This window comes from Martes martes (assembly GCF_963455335.1).
Source record: "Martes martes genome assembly, chromosome: 9".
Lineage (NCBI taxonomy): Eukaryota > Metazoa > Chordata > Mammalia > Carnivora > Mustelidae > Martes > Martes martes.
In genome coordinates this window covers 138,501,669-138,522,161 of record NC_137896.1, presented here as the reverse complement: position 1 = coordinate 138,522,161, position 20,493 = coordinate 138,501,669, and the positions used below count along the sequence as shown (strand labels likewise).

General features: G+C 62.4%; 1 protein-coding gene across 1 annotated transcript in view; it reads right to left on the bottom strand.

Annotated features, from left to right (window-relative positions):
• The window catches only part of PXDN (peroxidasin), a gene marked incomplete at its 5' end in the record, with an annotated part of 69,149 nt that extends 48,656 nt beyond the window's left edge, over nt 1-20,493 (bottom strand). Inside the window, one exon of the mRNA XM_080814346.1 lies at nt 20,294-20,493. Coding sequence (XP_080670472.1) covers nt 20,294-20,493 — 200 coding nt within the window. The remainder of the gene's footprint in view (nt 1-20,293) is intronic.

Below are 20,493 nucleotides of genomic sequence, written 5' to 3'. Positions count from 1 at the left end.
ATCAGGGAGCTGGACAGAAGGAGGACAGTCGCAGGAGAACCCAGGAGGGTCCTGCCCTGGGGGAGGGGGGCTCCAGGCTGAGTAGCCCTCCTTCCTGCTCTAGTGGCCCCACTTACAGAGAGGCTGGGAAATGGGGTGGGACAAGGCCTCAGCCCCCTGACTCACGGGCACCGACCTGTCACCGTGTCCCCAAGCCCAGGGCTTGCGTAAGGGGGAGGCCGGCTCTACCACCTGCAGCCCCCGCCCCCCCGCAGAAGGCGGGACACCCAAACAGGCCAGCTGCGGGGAGCCTTCTGGTCAACGCCTTACAAGTCTGGTTGGTAAGAATACGCAGTGATGTACGTAATTAAAAAAGGAAAGGAAGGCAGATTTTGTTCTCCAATACACACTTCAAAACAGAAACAAGTGAGAACAGTTCAAAGCCCGGGACAGAAAACATTAAAAGAAAACTGATTTTTAGAACTCAATCAAGGTACTGACCCATTCAAAGGAAAACCATACACAAAAGTTTCTATTTTGGTTTTAGGTATTGGAAGGTTTTCCTTTATTAGTAACTGTATAAAGGCAGCAACGATACTTAAATATTAGAATTCTATGGGATTTAGTGACATCATTCCCTTCCCACAAAAGGCAACACCATCACTTGGCTTTGTAACGCGCGATACTTAACCGATCCTAACTTTGTAAACTTTGTTTTACGGGGTTCACACTTTCACAGGCTACAGAGAAAGCAGGGAGGACAGAGCCTCGCTACGTGACGCAACCCAGGAGACCCGGGATCAGCAGGACAGGAGGGAGGAACTCCTCCAAGGCCGGTCCCCTGCCTCCCAACAGGGTCACCACGTGTGGCCTGAAGCAGAGGGACCCCAGCTACACACAGACCCGCCACCCACAGGACAACAGGCAGACGCAAACCCAACAAGAACGTGACTGGAACGAGATGGCCACGGAGGGGACGCGCTGGGGGCCTGAGCAGGTAGAGGTTCGGACGGGGGACGCACGGCCCGTGCTCCTGCTTCCAGATACCCGCCACGTGCGGGGACGTCTCCTGGTCAAAGCCGAGCAGCCTGGTGGCTGTCCTGAGCCCAAGACCCCACGCTGTCCTGTGGGCTGAGAAGGAAGCGGGGATACCTCGGTGGCAGGAGGGCAGCTCTGAGCCTGGGCCACTGGCATGGGGGTCCAGCAGGAGAGTGAAGGGGTTTTGGACGCCCGCGGCAATTCTGGAGCTGGTGGTCTGCAAACAGCCCTCGGGCAGAAAAGTTCCCAAGTGTCCGCAGCACCGGTTACAACCCGCCCAGCCCCAGGAGTCGGCGTCGAGGACGGCCTTGCCCTGCCCTCCACCGCTCACGGGTTGCAGACCCACCAGTCACCTGCGCCACCCAGCGAGTCCCCGATCCAGGAGCCCCGGGTGCAGGGAAGGAGGCCCGGCGGGGGCCCTATGCCGTGTCCCTCCCACCGTGTCCTACGGACAGACTCCCAGGCTTTAGGGCTCAGAACGTGCCGTTTTCAAGTCACATGCAAAAGAGCCCACCTGCGCAAAGCCTTCCCCCCACACGTGAACAGAATAAACCTACCAGTTCATGCGTCTGTTTCCTCTGGGGAAAACAACCCCAAACTTCCTCCACGGGTGTTTAAAAATGAAATCAGTATTTTTCTTACTTTCCAGACCCAAAGAGGAAAAGAAAAAAAAAAAACCAGAATTGTGTACCACAGGCTTCTCCCAGGGCTGTTTTGTTGTGTCCCGGAGAGCCCGGCACGCAGGGGTTAACCTGAGGACAGCTGTGTAATTAGAGGGAAAGCGGCCCCACTCTCCTCTTCGCAGCCAACGAGGAGGCAGGGAAACCTGCATGGGCGAGCACGAAATCCATTCTCTCCAGCGAAGTGTGTCAGGGAAAACAGGGCCAGTGGACATCGTCCTAATTAGAAACAGCCAAGGAAACAGCCAAGAAACGGGGCACGATCCCAGCAGGACGGCTCCAACACGATCCCGGCGCGGAGGCGGGAGCGCCCGCTTTTCCGGGGAACGTGCATGTGCAGCCTTCCTGTTTCGAAAACAGGACGCGGGTGCGGGTAAGCAAGTGTCTCCTCTTGGGGAAGAGCGTCTGGGCCCGGTGACTTCTTTGCATCACAGGCCGGATGACGGGTCCACCCGTCCTTGGGCCGGGCCGGGCTCCCACTCTGGCCTGCGGGAGCCGAGCAGGCTGTGGTGAGAACGGCGGGAGCCGGAGGACGCACCTGCCAGGCCGGCCGCCGGGGCCCTCTGGGGACAGAGACCCGGACGCCGGCCTGTGACCCAAGGCCCCCACAGCCGGCAGCACAGGCCTCAAAGGGCCCCTCCCTGCGAGCAGACTCCACCCAGCATCCCAGACCCCATCCGTGGGAAACAAAAATAATGTGCGCACGTGTGTGTGTGTGCCCACGCATGCACACACGCATACGCATGTGCATGCACACATGCACGCGCACTCCGCTGCGGCACGGCACCCCTGACGCCGTCTGTTCCCACTGGGAAAAGGGCCACCATGGAGGCCCCGCCTACCTGCTGCGGGAGCAGCTCTCGCCCGACCGGCCACGGCGGCTGCGGGGAGGCTCTCGTCCACCCAGAAGGCGTCACGGTCAGAAGTCAGGTGGGGGGCAGCAGCGGTAACAGCCCAGAGTCCGCTGAGGGCCCATCTCGGGGACTGAGGCTGGCCAGCGTCGCAGGAAACCAAAGATCCATCGACCCAAACGTTCCAGGAGAGGGAGGGCCACCACACGCCACGTGCGCCCGGGTGTGGCACACCACCAAGAAGCCACTTGCCAGAGAAGGACGGACGGATCCTCGCGCCCCCGCAACCGGCCATGGGACCACACGGTTAGACGCCCGTCACGCACAGAAGACTTCGCCAACGTCTGAGGCACGGACACCCCGCAGGACCCCGATCTGTTCGCTCTGTAAGAAATGCCGCAAGACACGCACAGGGGAGCGGACCAAAACCTCTCGCGGCAAGCCACGGAGTGCCGCGAGCCGGCTACTGACGGCCCCGCACGCATGCACATGCGCGCACACGTGCACAGGCTTGCGCACACATGCACACACGTGTGCGGCACACCGAGACGTGCACACACACAGATGCTTGGGAAGGGGAAACACCTATGGGACACTGGGTGGTATTAAGAAACCACTGCTCATTTTTAGACACATTATTTGGTTATTTTTGAAGGTGTTTTCTTTTAGAAACAAAATCTACAGTATATGTGGATAAAATGAGAAACAAAACTAAGAAACTGGAAAAAAAATATTTCGTTAAAGCGATAGAGTTCTCTTTCATTTAAAACAAGAACAAAAACAAAAACACCGGAACACCAGCTTGACGCACGGCTCAGGACTGCAGTGTTTGCTCACGGCCCGTCCGCTGATGTACGTCGACGCCAGCAGGGAACCCGGAGGACGGCCGGCAGAGAACGCCTCCCGCCCCTCGCCGGCCCGTAGGCCCGCATCCTGCCCCGGTTTTCCACCACCGCGTCCCGGAGGGTCTCTCTCTCCAAAACCTCAGCCAGGACCCCACCATCGACGACCACCGCCACACCCCACTCCGCTCCCTGCCCCCCAACCCACCCCGCAGAGCCTCCGGTCCTCAGCCTGCACATGGGGGGGTCCCAACACTCCTGCTCCCTGAACACGCTGCCGCCAGCCCCGTCCCCAGACGCACCCCAAGCCGTCCCAGCTCTGGCGGACTGCGCTCGCGGCGTCCCTGAGGCCGGCAGGAGGCTCTCCCACACCTCAAGACCGACCCGGCATTCGGAGTCGGAGTCTGGATCCGGCATTCGGAGTCGGAGTCTGGATCCACTCACCCCCACGCCCTGTCGTAAGCACCTGTCGAAGGGCCCGAGAGGAAAGCATTCCTGTGCCCCGTGCCCTCACGCGGCGCCTCACATCTGGGACACCGTCTGAGCGTGAGGTCACCGGGACCCACCGCCCCGCTCTGAGCCCGCCCGCGGACCCCCCGCGACACCGGGCGTTGGGCCAGGGCTGGCCAACCATCGATGGGCACCCACGGAGTAGGTGCTGAACGAAACCAGGGCGGGAGCACCTGTTCCCCACCCTAAGACCGTCCGTACCCTTTGCCTTCAAGTAAAACAAAACTCGGTGAAAACCTTAAGGTCACGGATCTGTTCAGTTTCTGTTCCGCTCTCTTGCTGGTGCCGAGCAGGCAGCCGCCCCGGGAGGCAACGCCCTGACTCATCTCCGGGGATGCGGGGGCAGGCGGCCGACGCCCCCACGGCTGGGTCCCCAGAGCGGCCGCACCCCCACCCCGGGCCCACCGTGGCCGTCTGGGACAGGGGACCCCAGGGACCCCTCGGACGCAGCCGGCTGGTAAGAGCAAGAGGACCCGCCTTGATCTGGGAAACCACCGACGGCGAACAGACCCGGCGGCATCTCGGGTTCCGGACTTCAGCCTGGGTGAGAGCGTCCGCACCAGGGCCTGTCCCCACTGCAGGCGCACAGAGGAACCGGCACTGGCTCGGAGCGGGTCGGAACCCGCACCGCAGCGTTCAAGGATACGGGACCGTCTCCCGCGACTCAGGGGGAACAACACGCGTCACAGGCGCACGCAAACCCTCGCCGGAAGCACCCGACGTCGACAGAACTGCTCCACACAATGAGGAAAGACCGGAGAAAAGACCACAACTCACTGAACGCGAGCTAGGCCTCCCGAGCTGCCCCCTCCACAGAGCGACAGAAACCAGCCCCGGCCTCTCGGAGCCTGGGGTGGGGCCAGGGCAAAGGCAGGGGGATGCAAAGGGGCAGGGACAGGGGACCGGGCGACGGTGAGGATCTCCCCAGGGCGGGGACACAGCAGAACCCACGAAGAGAGGCACCGCCAACGAGAGCACAGCCCGCCTCGGGACGCAAAGCCCAGACGTGACCCAGCGGCTGGCCTCTGGGGCATGTCCTCTGGCCTCCATGTGGGGCACAGAGGCGGACGCCGGGCTTGAATCGAGCTTCTGAAACAGCTGAGCTGGGTTCCGGGCGTCCACGGTGGACTCCACGGACGCACAGTACAGGTCTGTGCTCCACACACCACAGCCCACACACACCCGCTGTATCCCTAAGGCACGAACGCACCCCGTTATTCTGCGCTCCGATCGGCCCCAGGATCTACCAGCCACTGGAACGGACCTGCCCCGCAGACGGCCTGTCATGCGACCTGCCACGGGGGTGTACTCTACTCACCCCCCGCGGGTCGATCCTAACCTGCCCCACTCACCGACCACCACTCACACACTAGCAGACCCCCCTAACCTCCGGGGGGGCCCAGAGCCTGCTCCTTCTGAGTCACTGTCCCTTTGTCCATAATCCCGACAAGCCCGCGGGAAGTAAGGGGCGGGGCTGCGAGGGGAGGAGAGCAGGCAGGCCACCAGATGGCCCCTAACCAGGATGGACGCCTGCCGACACCGGAACGGTGCCCTCCAGGGTGGAAAGGGCAGAGGGGACTCCGGAGGCGGTGGGTGCCGGGGGGACCACCGGGCAGGAGGGGCCCAGCGTTCTAGCCCCCATGGCCCCATGTGCCAAGAACCCCACAGAAAGTGTCCATTTGGGCAAGTCCTGCGACGGTCAGGATGCCCTCCTCCAACCGCACACACCCAGACGAGCCCCCGGCACCGTTCTCACCCCGAGCCCTCACCGCTCAGGGGCTGGCCAGACGAGACCACACCCCCACACCGATGCACACGTCCCGGGCATGTGTCCCGGCGGAGCTCTGTGCGCGGGGTCCTGAGTGTGGGCAGCCCTCTCCCCAGGGCCCGGACTCTGCCCCAACCTGCCCCCGACAACCACGCCCAGCCTCCTTCTCCAAAAAGTGGGGCTACTGGCAGGTGCTCCGTGAGTCACGGCAACGCCCACGGCACAGAAAATGACCTCCTTGGGGGCGAGCACGGGAGAGCCCAATGGGGACCAGCTGATGATGCCAACGAGACGTCTTCGGTCGCCCTCCGAGCTCAGCACACAGGACAGCGAGGGCGACGGGGCGGGCGCAGGGACGGCGGCAGGGAGGACCTCCTCGCGGAAAGAAGCAAACCCGTACCACAGAAACACGGACGCGCAGGAGGAGAGGAAACGTTCCATGCCCAGTGCACGGGCAGCAAAATGACAAGGATTTTTCTGTTTTGTCCTTAGTGCACTTTAGATGTCTCCTTAAAGGTCTCGCTTACATAATAACCCGTGACTAAAAATGGGAGCTTCCTTCCTTCTTGAAACAATGTTCTGAAACAAAGTAATCAAGTTTTTTCCACTATTTTTGGCTCAAGTGAAAAAACCCATTTAAGGACTTGCAGGAGCGGAGGCCGCTGCCAACACTGGCTCCTCTCCCTTGCAGGGCACTGACGAGGCTGGGGCCGTGGCGAGGGCGTGGGCACCAGCGCGCGTTTGAGTGCGTGGGGCGTGTACGGGCCAGCGTGCCCTCCGACCACCTCTGCGTCCTCAGGGCTCTGTGCCTGCCAACAGGGCTTCGGGGGCCGCTCTGCACCCTGTCTACAGCCATAGCCTGCAGGTGTCGGCATCCACTACTAGCTGCTTATCCCCTTAATATTTTCTAGCTCTGGTTCCCCAGAGAGCCGTCTGCTCTTGGTCAGCACTAGGCTTGACCCTCAGCAACTGGCCAGCACACGGACTGACTGTCCTTGGTCAGATGCCCACGCGATCCACCCAGCTGTGGCGGGACAACCAAGGTCATGGGACACTCCACAAGGACACGGCATGGGTCAGGCCCGTCTAGAGAAACAGACCCAATGGGGCGTGCGCGCGCACAGATCCGTACACAGGAGGGGGTATTTATGTTAGGGAGACGTTTACTACGGCAGGTTGGCAAGCCCAGAATCTGCAGGATGGGCCAGCAGGCTAGAGACCCGGGAAAGAGCTGCTGAGTGCCAAGGCCTTCTGCTGACACAATTCCTGCTGCTCAGGGCACCCCTAAACTTCTCTCCAAGGCCTTCAACTGCTTGGATGAGGCTGACCCCCCTGTGGAGGATGATCTGCTTTCCTCAAAGGCTTCTGACTTAGTGAAGTCTAGAAAAACCTTTCACCAACTGTACGGGGGCTACGGCCCAGCCAAGCTGACGCACAAAATTAACCGTCGGACACACCCGGGCACGCTGACATGCAGCCTACTTACAGGAACACATAACTTAAACAGCTGGACGGGTTCACGGAGATCACTCCTGCGGAGCGGGAGACAGAGCCGCGCTCTGAGCTCAGCAGAATCAACGGAGGAAGCATGTTATCCCACTGGGCACGGACCCCATCTGCACCGCCTGGTAACCGGACGGCCACGTTCTGTCCACACAAGCCGAGCCCAGGAAGTCACTGATTTCAGGCCCTACCGAAGCGGATTTCTGCTGGCTGCTTTTCCCACACCAGGCTGTGTTTTAATGACCCACACCGGATCGGAAAATGGAATCAATAAATAGCGACAGCAGTTACTGTCCACCCAAGAGGCTGAGAACACCTCTCCAAAGGGGCTTCTTACACAGAGAACGAAGTTTTACGAAGATGAGAGATGCAACTCCGGTAATGACTGGACAAGAAAACATTTCGGAGTGCTAAATGAGACGTCGCTCAAAAAACATCCCAGGACGAAGGAAGCATGAGATAATGAACCACAAAAGGCGCTCCCCACAGATGGGTTTGGGGTGAACCGTCCGGGAAGGGGACACAGACAAGCACCTTGCGGAGAAGGCCAATGAACGCTCACCCAGGAAGCCCCTACCGGGCATGAGACGGGGGCTGCTCCTTCGAATCAAGGTCATTCCACGTGACCCGCCTGCCCTGCCCGACCCGCAGCTCTGCGGTGGCGCCGTCTCCTTTCTCTGTCCGGATTTTGAGAGTCCCTGTGGCCTGGGAGTCCGTCCCCAGGGAGAACGCATGAAGCCCTAATGCGGCGCCTGCTGGGTACCGCGCCGGGTCCTCTCCAGCCTCCAGCTGCCGCGTGGGAGCCCTGGAGACGCTGACCCACGACGACTCCCGTCATTTTCCGCCAGACGCCGTCCTCTCAGGAGCCCGTCAGACGGCTGCTGCCACACGCAGAGCACCGAGAAAGCTCAGAGAATCGGCTTCTTCGTGGCCAAAGAAGAGGATGACAAACTGGGATTTCAACTTTCTTGTTTTTATTTTTGTTCATTTATTTATTTATCAGAAAGGGAGAGGGAGAAAAAAGGAGGGAGGGAGGGAAACTAGCAGCGACCCTGAGTGCAGAGCCCCACGTGGGGCTCGATCTCACGACCCTGAGACAACCTGAACCGAAACCAGGGACCGATGCTTCACTGACCTCGCCACCCGGGTGCCCCGAGGAGGACGGATTTCACAGCTGGCACATTCCGAGCTTAGGAGGAAAGAGGCTCGGGTCTACAGAAAGTTCTCTCCACAACCATTTCCTTCCTGCTTCCCTCTAGCTGGGCTTCTAATCCCACCCCTGACCCAGGAGAGGGAAAGAAGGGGCAGGCCCGGGGCGGTATCAGGACGTGGTGGGCACTGCTGGGTGTGCCTAGGAGCCTGTCCCCCAGACAGGGAGCCCCCCTGCAGCAGGGCGCGCATGGCTCGGCACCAACGCCTGGCTCGAACAGGGATGCCAGTACGGAGGGAGGGAGGGAGGGGCGGTGGGTGGATGGACGGATGGACGGATGGGCTGATGGACAGGTGGGCAGACGGGCGGGTGGAGGGACGGCTGACTGAATGGAGGGGGTGACAGACACTCATGTAACAAAATTACACAACAAAAAATCCACAAGAAAACAAATGCTCAAGATGAGTATTTGGCCACCTGTTGCCATGCCGACACAAACATCCCCCTGCCCCGGTAAACAACAACCATGACTAAGTGCCGCCACTCGGACCGGTATTTCCGGAAGTTAAAGGGCCGCCGGGCCGCCTGAGGACCCGGAGGCCCCCGCTCCCACCACGAAGCCGCGAGCCCAGCCCAGCTCCTCCCTCCCCAGCGGACACGGAGAAGGGAGCGAAGCGAGAGCGGAACAGGACTTGCCGTGAGCCGCAGCCCGTCCTCCGGGGACACACACGCTCGGGTCTGCGAGGTCAGGCTTCCTTCCACCACACTTCGGATGGAAGAGCTCTTCCCGCCCCAGGGCCACAGAGGCTTTGTTTTCAGGATCCAAGAGCTCCGGTCGGCACCACGCACGGATGCCCGCTTCTGCTCCCCCGGAGGAGCCCGGAGCTCTGGCTTCCTGTCCGGAGCCCGGAGCCAGTCGTCAGCCTTAGAGCCCTGCCAGAGCGCCGCTTCGACGGCTGGGCGGGCCGGGACCGGGCGGTCACCGAGGGGTCCCCGGATCCTTGCTGGCGCTGTCCACGTGCCCTAAACTTCACGCTATTTAAGGGTCTGGGTTTGGTCTAGGAAACTGCATTTCTAGAATGCACTGAAAATTATGTTTTGTGGCATTTCCTATCTGAATCCCAAGTCGCCTCCTCGATCAAAGTAACAGAACAGCGGCGGCCGGGAGCCCGAGGCCCGCACCCAGCAGGAGGAAACCGGGCGATCACTAGCGCCCCAGATCCCTCCTTCCCGGGCCTGTAGGGAGTGCTCCCTCCCCCGGACTCCGCTGGCACCGCCCCCCAGTTTAGTACAGATTCGATAAAACAAGTTTCCATGGTAAACCCATCTACCGGGCCAGGCTGCGTCAGCACATTCCCAGTGCCTACCCTTCCGCATCCTTGGAATGCCCCCCCGAGGGGGAAACCGAGGCTTCGGGGGTAAACGAGCTCACCCTGGAAAGCGCGGCGCCAGGATCTCAGCTCCGGGCACACCCCGGGCCTGCCACAGGTTCCCCCGGGCGTTTCCTCAGCCCTCCGCAGGACACCTGTCCTTCCTCAGCCGCCAGCCCCGAGGTTAGCCCCCAGCGTTGCACACCCTGCTCTCTATGCCGTGGTCACCCCGCTCTCCGAGCGCAGCGCGTGGGAAACCGGGGGCCGCCTGCTTCACTTCCGTGCCCAGCACCTCACCGGGAGCGCCCCCCACAGTGACTTCCCCAGGACATTTCTAAATAACTAAACGCCAGGACTTCGAAGTCGCTCACGTGGTCGGGGTTTCCGTGTTCTGCAGGGACCTGCCTTGGTCCTAGCCCCTCCCAGAAACCAGGGCCAGACTGAGAAGGTCTCCCAGGGGTGAGTGGGGCTGTGGTGTCCACACCGGGGGGGTCCCCTCCCTCGTCCTCGGGAGCCGGCGTCTCTACGCACAATACCGGAGCACACACTCAATCCTCAGGATTTGGGGGTTCCATATTGGGAATTTTCCCACTCGCTAACATCTATCTGTGACCCTAAAATCAATCCTCATGGAGCTCTGGCGGTGACTCAGGGACAAGGGGGAGCGCTGGACAGCCTGGGCTGCCGACGCTCACGCTCCCTGAGACCGGGGGGGCCTCTGCCTGCTTCTCGCTCAGGCAGTACACAGGCTCCTGCTCGCCAGCCCATGAGCGCTAAGCTGTCTGCATTTCTGTGCTGAATTCTGGTGACTTTGCAGCTTGAAACTGTCCCCAAGCATGGTGCCGGTGTCTAGTGCCTGACTTTGAGACACCCTCACGTGTCTCAGGAAAAACTGGGCATGAGATGAGCCTTACTCAGGGTCGAGATCCCGGTTCATCAACTAGAAGTCAGCATTAAATCAGGTGTCTTTGCACAGAACACACAGGTCATCTACCGCCTGGGTGACGAAAGCGGTCTGACCAGGGGATCCCAGGAACCTTGGCCCATCTGTCCCCCGGACCGACACTTCGGTGCTCATTAATCCAGGGTCTGCAGCGTCTTTACAAATGGGACCGCCAGCAAGGATCAACCATCCGTCTCTCCTCCCGCAGCCGAGCGCCAGGACCGTGCGGCTCCTCCCAGGGTAGGCTCTCGGGCGACCGTCAGTCCAGGAGAAAGCCGACCGCGGGCAGAGACCAACCCAGAATTCCATACCGGGCCACAGACAGAAGCTGTCAGGAGCCCAAATACAGCAGACCCAGTCCCCAAAAGCCCAGGGATGGAGACAAATCGATAACTGGTTCGGTTTTCAGGGCAAACTGAGATCAAAGTCTTCAGAGAGAAGACAATTCGTAATGACGAACGTGTCCTTCCTGAGCAAGCACAGGTGCGTGCGTCCCATTTCCACGGTGCAGGCAACAGCGAGGGGCCCCCCTTCCCACCGACCATGGCAACAAGCCACGCGCCTCTTCAGACTCACCTTGACCTCACTGGATTAGTGGCAGGTGAGAGATCGGTGCTCAGCTAACGCAGGACCGCTGTCCTCGGGAAAAGTGTCCGGGAAAGAAACAGACCAGGAAAAGCCCACCACGTGCTGACCAGAGCCCTCGCTGCAGACCAAGACGTCGCAGATTACAGAAATGTGCCCTAAAGTAACCAACACACACAGACAGTGGCATTTGGGAGAAACTGTGTAAAGCAGCAGAAACGTGGAAACAAAGAAACAAACCATAAAAACGTAGTTCAATAAAACTGGCGACTTGAAGCAAATAAATGCTACACGGCCGTTAACGACAATGGTACAGAACTTTAATTACTGAAGAGGCACAGGACCGCCATGTGTCACCAGACTTCAGACAGGCCACGTGCACTACAGAGGACAGGAACCGGGGCCCAATTTTTGTAGAGGACAGATATACGGATGGACAGACGGATGGATGGGTAGATAAATGTCATGGAGAGATAACAGACAGATAGATGGACAGACAGACAGATGGATAGATGGACTGAGAGACAGACAGATACACAAAGAGTTGGGTAGATAAGAGACGGACAAGTGGACGGATGGATGATATGGATGGGTGCGTAGATGGGTGGATGGATGGACAGACGAATGGACGGGTGGACAGACGGATGGGTGGGTGGGTGGGTGGATGGACAGACAGATGGATGGATGGACGGACGGATGGCAGATGGATGGTACGCACAGGCACACAGATGGGTAGATGTGGGCGGACAGATGGACGGATGGATGGGAGGAAAGACGGATGAAGACAGACGGCTGACACAGACAGACACACAGACGACAGACAGGAGGTCTGGGCAGACTGATGCAGGTGGACAGACGGCAAACACGGAGACGGGACGCGCCCACACAGACACGCACATGCCCGCGCACCCACGCACACGTGAATGTTTGGGGACGCACGCCCCGATCTGTAACTGTTTCCTCTAAGGTAAGAACACGAGTGGTCTGTTGTGCTGTGTTCATTTGTTCTTTCACGTTTTTCTGCTGTGAACGTGTGCACCTTGCATGAAATACTCCTAAAATGTCGTAGGAAGAGGAAGCTGGATGGTGTGGTTAGCGGGCAAAAGGGCAGGTCTCCCCGCCTCCCCTGCTGTGTCTGGTGGCGCGAGAGTGGCTCACCTTCCTTGAGGCAGGGGGGGGGGTCCTCCGCACCCAGGGGTGGGGGGCCAACAGCGAGGAGCAGCTGAGGGCGCCTGAGACCCAAGGCCACTCGGCAGGCGTCCAAAGCTCTTCCGAGTTCATTCACAACTACGGGGTCTCGGGACACACAAGGTAGAGCCAGGGTCCTGAGGGCAGGGGCGCACACCTTCTCGGCCAGTGTTCGTCCCTGGCCCTTGCAATCAGTGCTCAGCCAGGACCGCCGCCAGCCCCGCTCTGCCACCCGCGGGGAAGCCTGCAGCAAAGCCACCGGCTTACAGGAGCCGTGGCCAAGGCATGGGTGCCCAAGGACGGCCCTGCACTGCCTGCAGATCCACACCGGGCAACTCTCTACACGGGATAAGTAAACCGTATTTCTCCATCTCCCCGCGGTGTCATCTGTGCAGCCCAGAGCCGGCGCGAAGCGAGGAAGGGGTCACGGTGTACAGAGAAGAGTGGCCAGCAGCCGCCCGGCCCCAGCAGACCTCGGTGAGAAGAGGGGCGAGAGGTCCGAGCCACTCGGGATACAGGGACGGCAGCGGCCGTGGTGGAGCGCACAGAACGCGGGGCTTGACCAGGACCGCGGTCATCACGGACAACCGAGTGCAGCCCGGCCGCCCCCCACACCCAGGAGACGCCCGCATCACCCTGGCCCTCTCCGGCACGCGCTGATCGGCGTCCCCAGGCTGGGACAGGGGACGGCAGCCACCACGCAAGGCCTTGCCCAGGCTCTCAAACCCTCCCCTGCTGGGACAGCATAGAGCAGGTGGAAGTGGGGCAGAGGGACGGGATGGCCTGGGTCCCCGAGTCCCTGTTGCGGCCAACATCTTCTTCAGCAGTCGGACTGTGAATAAGTACCCCGGCCGGGCACGGCTCCTCAGCTCTGCCTCTACAGTCGGAGGCCACCCCGACAAGCCTCAACGGAGGGGTGTGGCCCTCTCCGGTCCAGACCGTCTGCCCACGAGGGGCAGCTGTCCCACGGCCCGGCGTGTGGGCCCCCGGCTCAGAGCAGAACCCCCACGGGCAGCCGCCCACCCAGGAGCACCCGCACTGTGGGAGGTGTGAGAGGACGACAAGCTTGCGTGGTGGCAGCCCACGGGATGTGGCGAGTGTTCCCGACGGCGGCTGCGGTCACACTGCCCGGACCCACAGAAGGGCACCCTGGAGGCAGAAGGGAGACGGCAGGGGAACAGGTTCTAATTCTCTTTAAATCTCGACTTGGGCACGGGAACGCAGTGGGTATTTCCTTCTGACTTTTACTTTTTAAGACACGCTGTTGCAGAAGAATTTAAAGTTTGTTGTTTGTTTTTTAATTAGAAATAAAAACGAGTGGAGGCTCACACTGGAACACGATGGAGTAACAGGGGCGGGTCTTGCTGTCCTGTCGGAAGCGACCAAAAAACTCCCGAAACACAGGAAACAAGTGTTGTGCTGACGGCACAGATCCGTCAACAAAGGCCAGGATCCCCGAGACGACACCAGCACCCCAGGTCACCGCGCGGGAGCAGGGACGATGCTGTGTATGTGGGGAGACTGAGGCAGCCGAGCGACAGGACCCGTGCCTGGGGTGAGGCCCCGGAGGAATCCGCGGGGCGCGGAGGGCTCAGCCGGGCGCCGCCCAGACACGCGAGCAGACACAGGACAAGGTCCAAAGTGTAAGAAAGGCAGTAACAAAGGTCACAGGAGAAACTAATAAAACAGAAAACAAGAGAGAAACCAGGGAATCCCAGTGTGAGGTTTCTGCAAAGTTCCGCGGGACCCACCAAGCTCGGAAAGCAGAAGCCGCCCCTTTGTCTGCCGACAGCGGGAGAAGCAGCGTCCGGGGCGTCCCGGTGGGGAGGATGGCGAGGAGCACACGCGCCGGGGGAGGCACGGGCCCCCGCGGCGCCTTCAGGAAGGAGCGCGGCCCCGAGCGGCCCAGACTCCCGGGAGGGGCCTCGCGGTCCTGCAAAACCCTCCTGCGAGGACAGCCCGAGCCTGGAGGCTTTCCCAGCAAGCTCTGCCAGACACAGAAAGAACCCAAACCAGTTCTGCCCACGCTCCCCCCAAATACGGAAAAGGAAGGCGGGTTCCCGAACTCACTCTCCGAGGCAAGACGGACCCTGATGTGCCCAAACCAGACACGGCCATTCGGGAAGAGAACAAAGACCAGCATCCCCCCCATGAAAGCCAACCCAGCAACCTCAGTGAGGCCGACGGGGCAGGGAGGGGGCAGGGAGGGGGCAGGGGCTCGGGGGGGGGGGGCGGGGGCCAGGGAGTTTCTTCACAGGAGGAGGACCAGGCCGAAACTCAGGACTTAGGATAGGTGTGCCGTGCACAACGCTAACTGCGCTTCAACAAGTCTTTTCTTCTTAAGCGGAAAATTCGCGGGGACACAGGTCAGAAAAGGGCCTAATCACTGACTAAGTTTCCTCTGCAGACCCGGACACAGAACAAAGGCCGGGATGAACCTCTGAGCTCCCAGGCTCCTGAGACTAGAGCCCGTTCCCGCCAAGGGACGGGGCCCGGCTCCGCCAACTCCCCCGCCCGCCCCGGGAAGACGGCCTGACCCCACCTTCCCGGGCCGAGGATCCCCTGGGCAACCAGATCCAGAAACCCACCGAAAAAAGGGGCCCAAGAACATCCTACAGAGGGACAGGGTGCCTGGGACGCGGCGGGGGGCTGCTTGCCCTTTCTTGGCCGGAGATCTGCCGTAGAAGCTCTGTGCCCCCCAGTGGAGGGACAGAACAGCGATTCCAGAGTAAAGACAGGAGTCACGAGATGAACGGCGTAGGCCAGCCAGGCGACGGGGACCCCCGAGGGAACGCGAGAAGCTTCCTTAACTTCGTGTCTGCCAGGACGGACGGCACACCAGGGACGCATCTGTTTCAACGGAACCTCGGCGATGCCGTCCGGCCGCGTCCCAGGATTTACCCTCGAGGCTGCTGGCGGATGGGACACGTACAGAGAGAAGCCCAGGGCGGGGGAGGAGAAAGCGCAACTTGTGTTTTTCAGAATTAACTTCGAGACAAAATATAAACCATCGGAATGATCGATTTAGAAGATTTTAAGCTGTCGGTAAGATTATCATCCACACCGGTAAAGCCCGCTCACATCTGGGCACGTGGAGTCAGGGGGACCGGCCCCCTCGCAGCCCTGCCCTTGGACGGCAGAGCTCGGCCGCCCCGTGGACACCTGCTCGTTTCTTCCTGCTGCGACGCCCAAGGGAGGCCCAGCATCTCCCATGAGAAAGAGAAAACTCCTGGGCCAGGGGGCACCCGCTCAGCGCAAACCAGACTTCTACCTGGTTTTCCGTGATGAGATCCGTTTTGCGAATGGGGATTTTCTCCGCTTCTGCGGACACGTGTCATGCTGAAGCCTCACTCGCCGCAGACGACGGCCCTTGGGTCTGCCCAACACGCCCTTGTAGGGACGCCTGTGTCCCCTGCGGACCGTGGGCCCTCGCCCCCTCCCGCGGGCGGGGCTGGCAGAGTAGACTTGTCCGGGCTCTAGAACAACTCCGAGCACTTGTGCCTGGACACCGAGTCGGCCGTGCGGCACCCAGGCCGTCGGAGGGAAGCCCACAGCGGCCAGGCATCTCTACGGAGGGAAACTGAGTCCCGGGGCCTGGCAGAGAAGGAAGGCTGGTGAAGCAGGCCCAGCGCGCGGAGCCGAGCTGCAGGGACCTAGAGCCTTTCCGCCCCTTCCCTCGGTGGGGTGAAAACACGGAGGACAGAGCTGGCTCTCCAAACACCGGAACCACACACCAGCCACTCCCCGAGGGCAAACGCGGCTCGCGGCTGGAGCGGGGGTCCCTCAGAGCTTCCCCTGAAGGCAGAGCAGTTTCCTCCTCCGACCGCGGCGCACGGGCCACCCAGCAAGTGACGGCGGCAGCCACCCGTGCGCAGGGACCCCAGGAGCCGTCCGCCGTGCAGCGGGTGGGTCCACCACCGTTCTGGGAAGAGAGATGACCAGTACCTTGTATCTTCACAACAGTCCTAGAGCGCTCGTCAAACACAGCCGAGCTGCCATCAGCAAGACTCGGACTTCATCCCCACAACACGACACGGAAAATCAGGAATCTGTTTCAAGTAAGCCGGAGGCTCGAACGTCAACACGGCTCCCAAGGGTCCCGCAGAGCCCAGAGGAGCCCCATGGACTGGCCTCCTAGGGCTCAGGCCAGCCTCCCCGGGCGCTGAGAGCGTCCCCAGCGGGCAGGGTCAGGAGTGAGGCGCTTCCTACGAGCCAACAGCACAGAAGCGCACAGAGAAGAGCACCAGGAGAGACCCCACCGCCCACCCCCACCTCCCAGCCCACAGACAGGTTCCTGCTGAACTCCCGTGAGCCTCCTCTGCGCAAAGAGAAGTTGGTGGGAAGGGAGATTCTCCCAACAGCCCAGTCTGGGGAGCTCCAGGGAGGTGGGTGACTGTCAGGGGCTGGGCTGGGGGGCTCATCTCCAGGGGATGGGGACTGAGGGACAAGAGAGGGCTGCTATGCGCCACCATCCAGAGGCACCCGCGGAACACTGGGGTCCCCACCCACAGAGCAGGAGCACGGGGGTCCCCAGGTGCACAGCGCTGGGGGTGCTCCTAGCAGCTTCCCACGGAGCCACCGGGCCAGCCCTGCACTCGCCACCCCCCCTCCCCCGCCAGCAGGCCCGCGCTCTCCAGGGCTCCAGGGGACCACGTGCGCCCCGGGGTGGGACTGCACACAGGCACAGATCCCAAACCCGGCCGAGGATCAGCAAGCTGAGGCGGCAGAACGGGGCAGCTGTCTGGCAGGCAGAGCCCCCCGCCTACTTTGGGGCTGGGCTGCGCCCCAGGGCTTCCTGTCACATGGACGGTGGTCTGGCGTGGCCTGGGCAGTCTGACGGATGTCAGCTTTGGAGTCGATTCCCATGACCTCACAATGGAGGCTACAGGGAAAGCAAGGGGTTGGGGGAGGGCGAGCAGGGTGGAGGGCACGAGGCCAGAACCCCAGAGGAGGGCCGGAAGGGCAGAGATGTCATACTGCTTTAGCACTCGCTTTTTAATGATCGTGGGGACGAGCTTCTACTGTGGTGCTCAGCAAAGTAGAACATTCCAAACTGGAACAGCATTTCTACAGAAGTGCAGCCGCTGCTGGGGACGGAGGTCCTGGAGGTGGCAGAGAAGGGGGCCCGTGGACCAGAGGGGCCTACCGCAGCCCCAGGCTCCGGACCACAGCGGGGCCCGCGGACCAGAGGGGCCCACCGCAGCCCCAGGCTCCGGACCACAGCGGGGCCAGTGCGGTTCATTCTAGAACACCAGCCAGTGCTGCCAGTGGGCATGAGCTGGGGCCAAACCAGTCTGGAATCCCAGGGCGGCCACAAACCAGGATTTCTGAGGCCCCGACCAGGGACGAACCTCAACCGCCCAGGATGCGCCCGGCCGGAACACACCCCCGGAGAGCGCGGGAGCTCCGAGACCAGTGGCTCCGACTCATCTGTTTCGGGGCTGGGGGGCCGACAGGGAGGCCTTGAAATCAAAGGGACAATACAGGGTCACATGGTCCAGCTAATTGGGGGGTCAGGTTCTGTCTTTATCTTCCTATTTTTAAGTTCCCAATTTCTACCAAATCATTTCTTTAAAAATAGGGGGAAAAAATCACAGTGTATGAGAGCAGAGATCTGGGAGACATGCCACAAGGGAAAATTAAATATTTCTGCATGAGCAGTCTGTCACGTGACAGCACCTGCCAGGCCCCCACCCGCACCTACGGAACGGGGCCGCATTCCTCTTCATGTCCTGCGTCCCCACCAGGTGCTCCCGTCTGGACTGTCCCCTCAGTTTCCCAAAGTCTGTGCCCTCACCATGACTACCCTGGCTCCTGTGACCTCTATCCAGGGTCCAGTGACCTGCAAAATGTCCCCCCGGGGAACCTATCACAGCAGGACTGGGCCCCAGCCGGGTCCCAGGGTCTCCACTGGCAGCCTTTTCTGGACCTCGGTCTGCAGAGTGGCAAAGCTGGTGTGTGCTCATTTCACCAATAATCTGTGCAAGTCGGCTTCCTTGTGCAAGGGACTTGGTCGGCAGGGCCTGCGTCCGGTCCACCTCAAGGACTCCATGAGACTAAGCACAGTCTTTTCAAATCATTTCTGGGGACACCTGGGTGGCTCAGCGAGTGAAGCCTCTGCCTTAGGCTCAGGTCGTGATCTCAGGGTCCTGGGATCTCAGGGTCCTGGGATGGAGCCCCGCATCGGGCTCTCTGCGGAGCGGGGAGCCTCCCCCCCCCCTGCCTCTCTGCCTACTTGTGATCTCTGTCTGTCAAATAAATAACTAAAATCTTTAAAAGAAAAAAAAAAGATTTCTGAAACTATAAAATCCGTGAAGACAGAAGGTAAAGTCTACGCAAATGAGGCGGTCTGGAAACCCTGCGGGCCCAGCACGAGGTCACTTTGTCACTTTCGGGCTTGCCCTGGGCTGGTTTAGACGCGCGTGAGGTCCCCGCGGCGAACTCCCCAGGCGCGCGAGGCCCAGGACCCCGTCCGGGCTCCGCAAGCCTCGTATTTTACGGCTCTTTAGGAAATTGGCCAAGATGCGGCGGCAGAGCCCAGCGCCGGCCCGGTGGGCAGGCGGCTCCGGGGTCCACCGGGGCGGACCTTCTCCCCGGCCGCACACCCCGGCCGCGCCGCCGCAGCCGCCCGCTTCGATGCTGCCCCCGGGGCCGCCGGGCCGCGCAGACCCCCCGGAAGGGACCCGATCTGTCCCGGAAGAACCGCGGCGCGCGCTCCCGCCAGGACCCCGCGGCCAGCAGCGCCCGGGACCGGCTCCCGCAGCCCCGGCGCCCTCCGCCCGCGCCGCGCCGCTGGCTCGCGGTTTTACAACCGTCGCGGGCCCCCGGGCGGTGCCAGAAGGGGCCCGGCCCGGCCAAGGAAAGTGGAAACTATTTTTGGCATCCAGAGGGCAGCTGCAGGGCGCGGACACCGCCGGCGCCCGCCTCCACAGACCTGGAGAGCCCCTCGGCGGGGGCGCGTCCGGAACCCCGGGGGCTGCCCTGGGCCTGCGCCGCGGCCGACGGTCGGGGTCGGCCTCCGGGGAGGGGCGAGGTCCGCCCGGTGTCTGCGCCGCGCGGAGGCCGAGTGCGCGACCCTCTGGACCCACGTGCGCGCCCGGTGGCGGCGAGGGCGGCGGCCCCGCGAGAGGCGCGCCGGGCGGAAACGCGCCCCAGCCCTGGGCGCACCCCCGAGCCGCCCCGGAACTCGCAGACCCGCAGCGCGGCGGCCGCGCGCGCCGGGGCACCGTGCGAGTCCGCGGGACGCGCGCCCCTCGAGCCGGGGACCCCGGGGCGGGAGGCTCTCGGCGCCCAGCGGATGCGGGGGACGAGGCGCCGCTACGGGTCCCCGAGGGTCCGCGAGGGAAGGTCCCCCGGAGAGGGGCGCGGCTGCTGCGGTCCTGGAGGACGGCGAGGCGTGGGGCGCACCCGACTGACGCGGGACCGAGAGGCCGCCGAGGGGAGACGGGGGCGCGGAGGAGGGAAACCAGCAGGAGAAGCGGGGAGGGGCGGCGCGGAGGAGGGGGCGGGGAGGGGGAGGGGGGAGGGGACGGGGGGGAGGGGGCGACCCGTACACCGCGTCCGGGCGGGGCGGGGACGGAGAGGGGCGGGAGCGGGGAGAGTGGGCGCGAGGGGGCGCGGACACGCAGGGAGGGGGCCGGGCGGGGCGGCAGCGGGACTCCGACGCGCGGCCCCGCAGCTCCCCCGGCCCGCCGGGGACTCCAAGCCGCTAACAAAGGCAGCTCCGGAGGCCGCGCGCCCCGCGCGCAGGTCCGCCCTCCGCGCCCGGGCCCGGGCGGACAAAGGCCCGGGGGCCACTGCTCGGCCCCAAGCCCGCAGCCCCGCCCACCCGCTGTGGTCCCCCGCCCGGGTGCCCCCGGCCCCGGCCCCGGCCCCGCCGCACTCACAGGATGGAGGTCTGCGGCGCCACGGCGGGCACGGCCTCCAGCAGCAGATGCATGCAGCGCACCGTGGTGCGGAAGCACAGGCAGCGGCTCGGGCAGCCGGCGCCCGACCTCGGGCCGACCGTGGCCAGCGCCCCCCAGCCGAAGCACAGCACGAGCGCCAGCAGGCAGCGGCGCGCGGGGCCCGCGGGGCGCACGGCCAT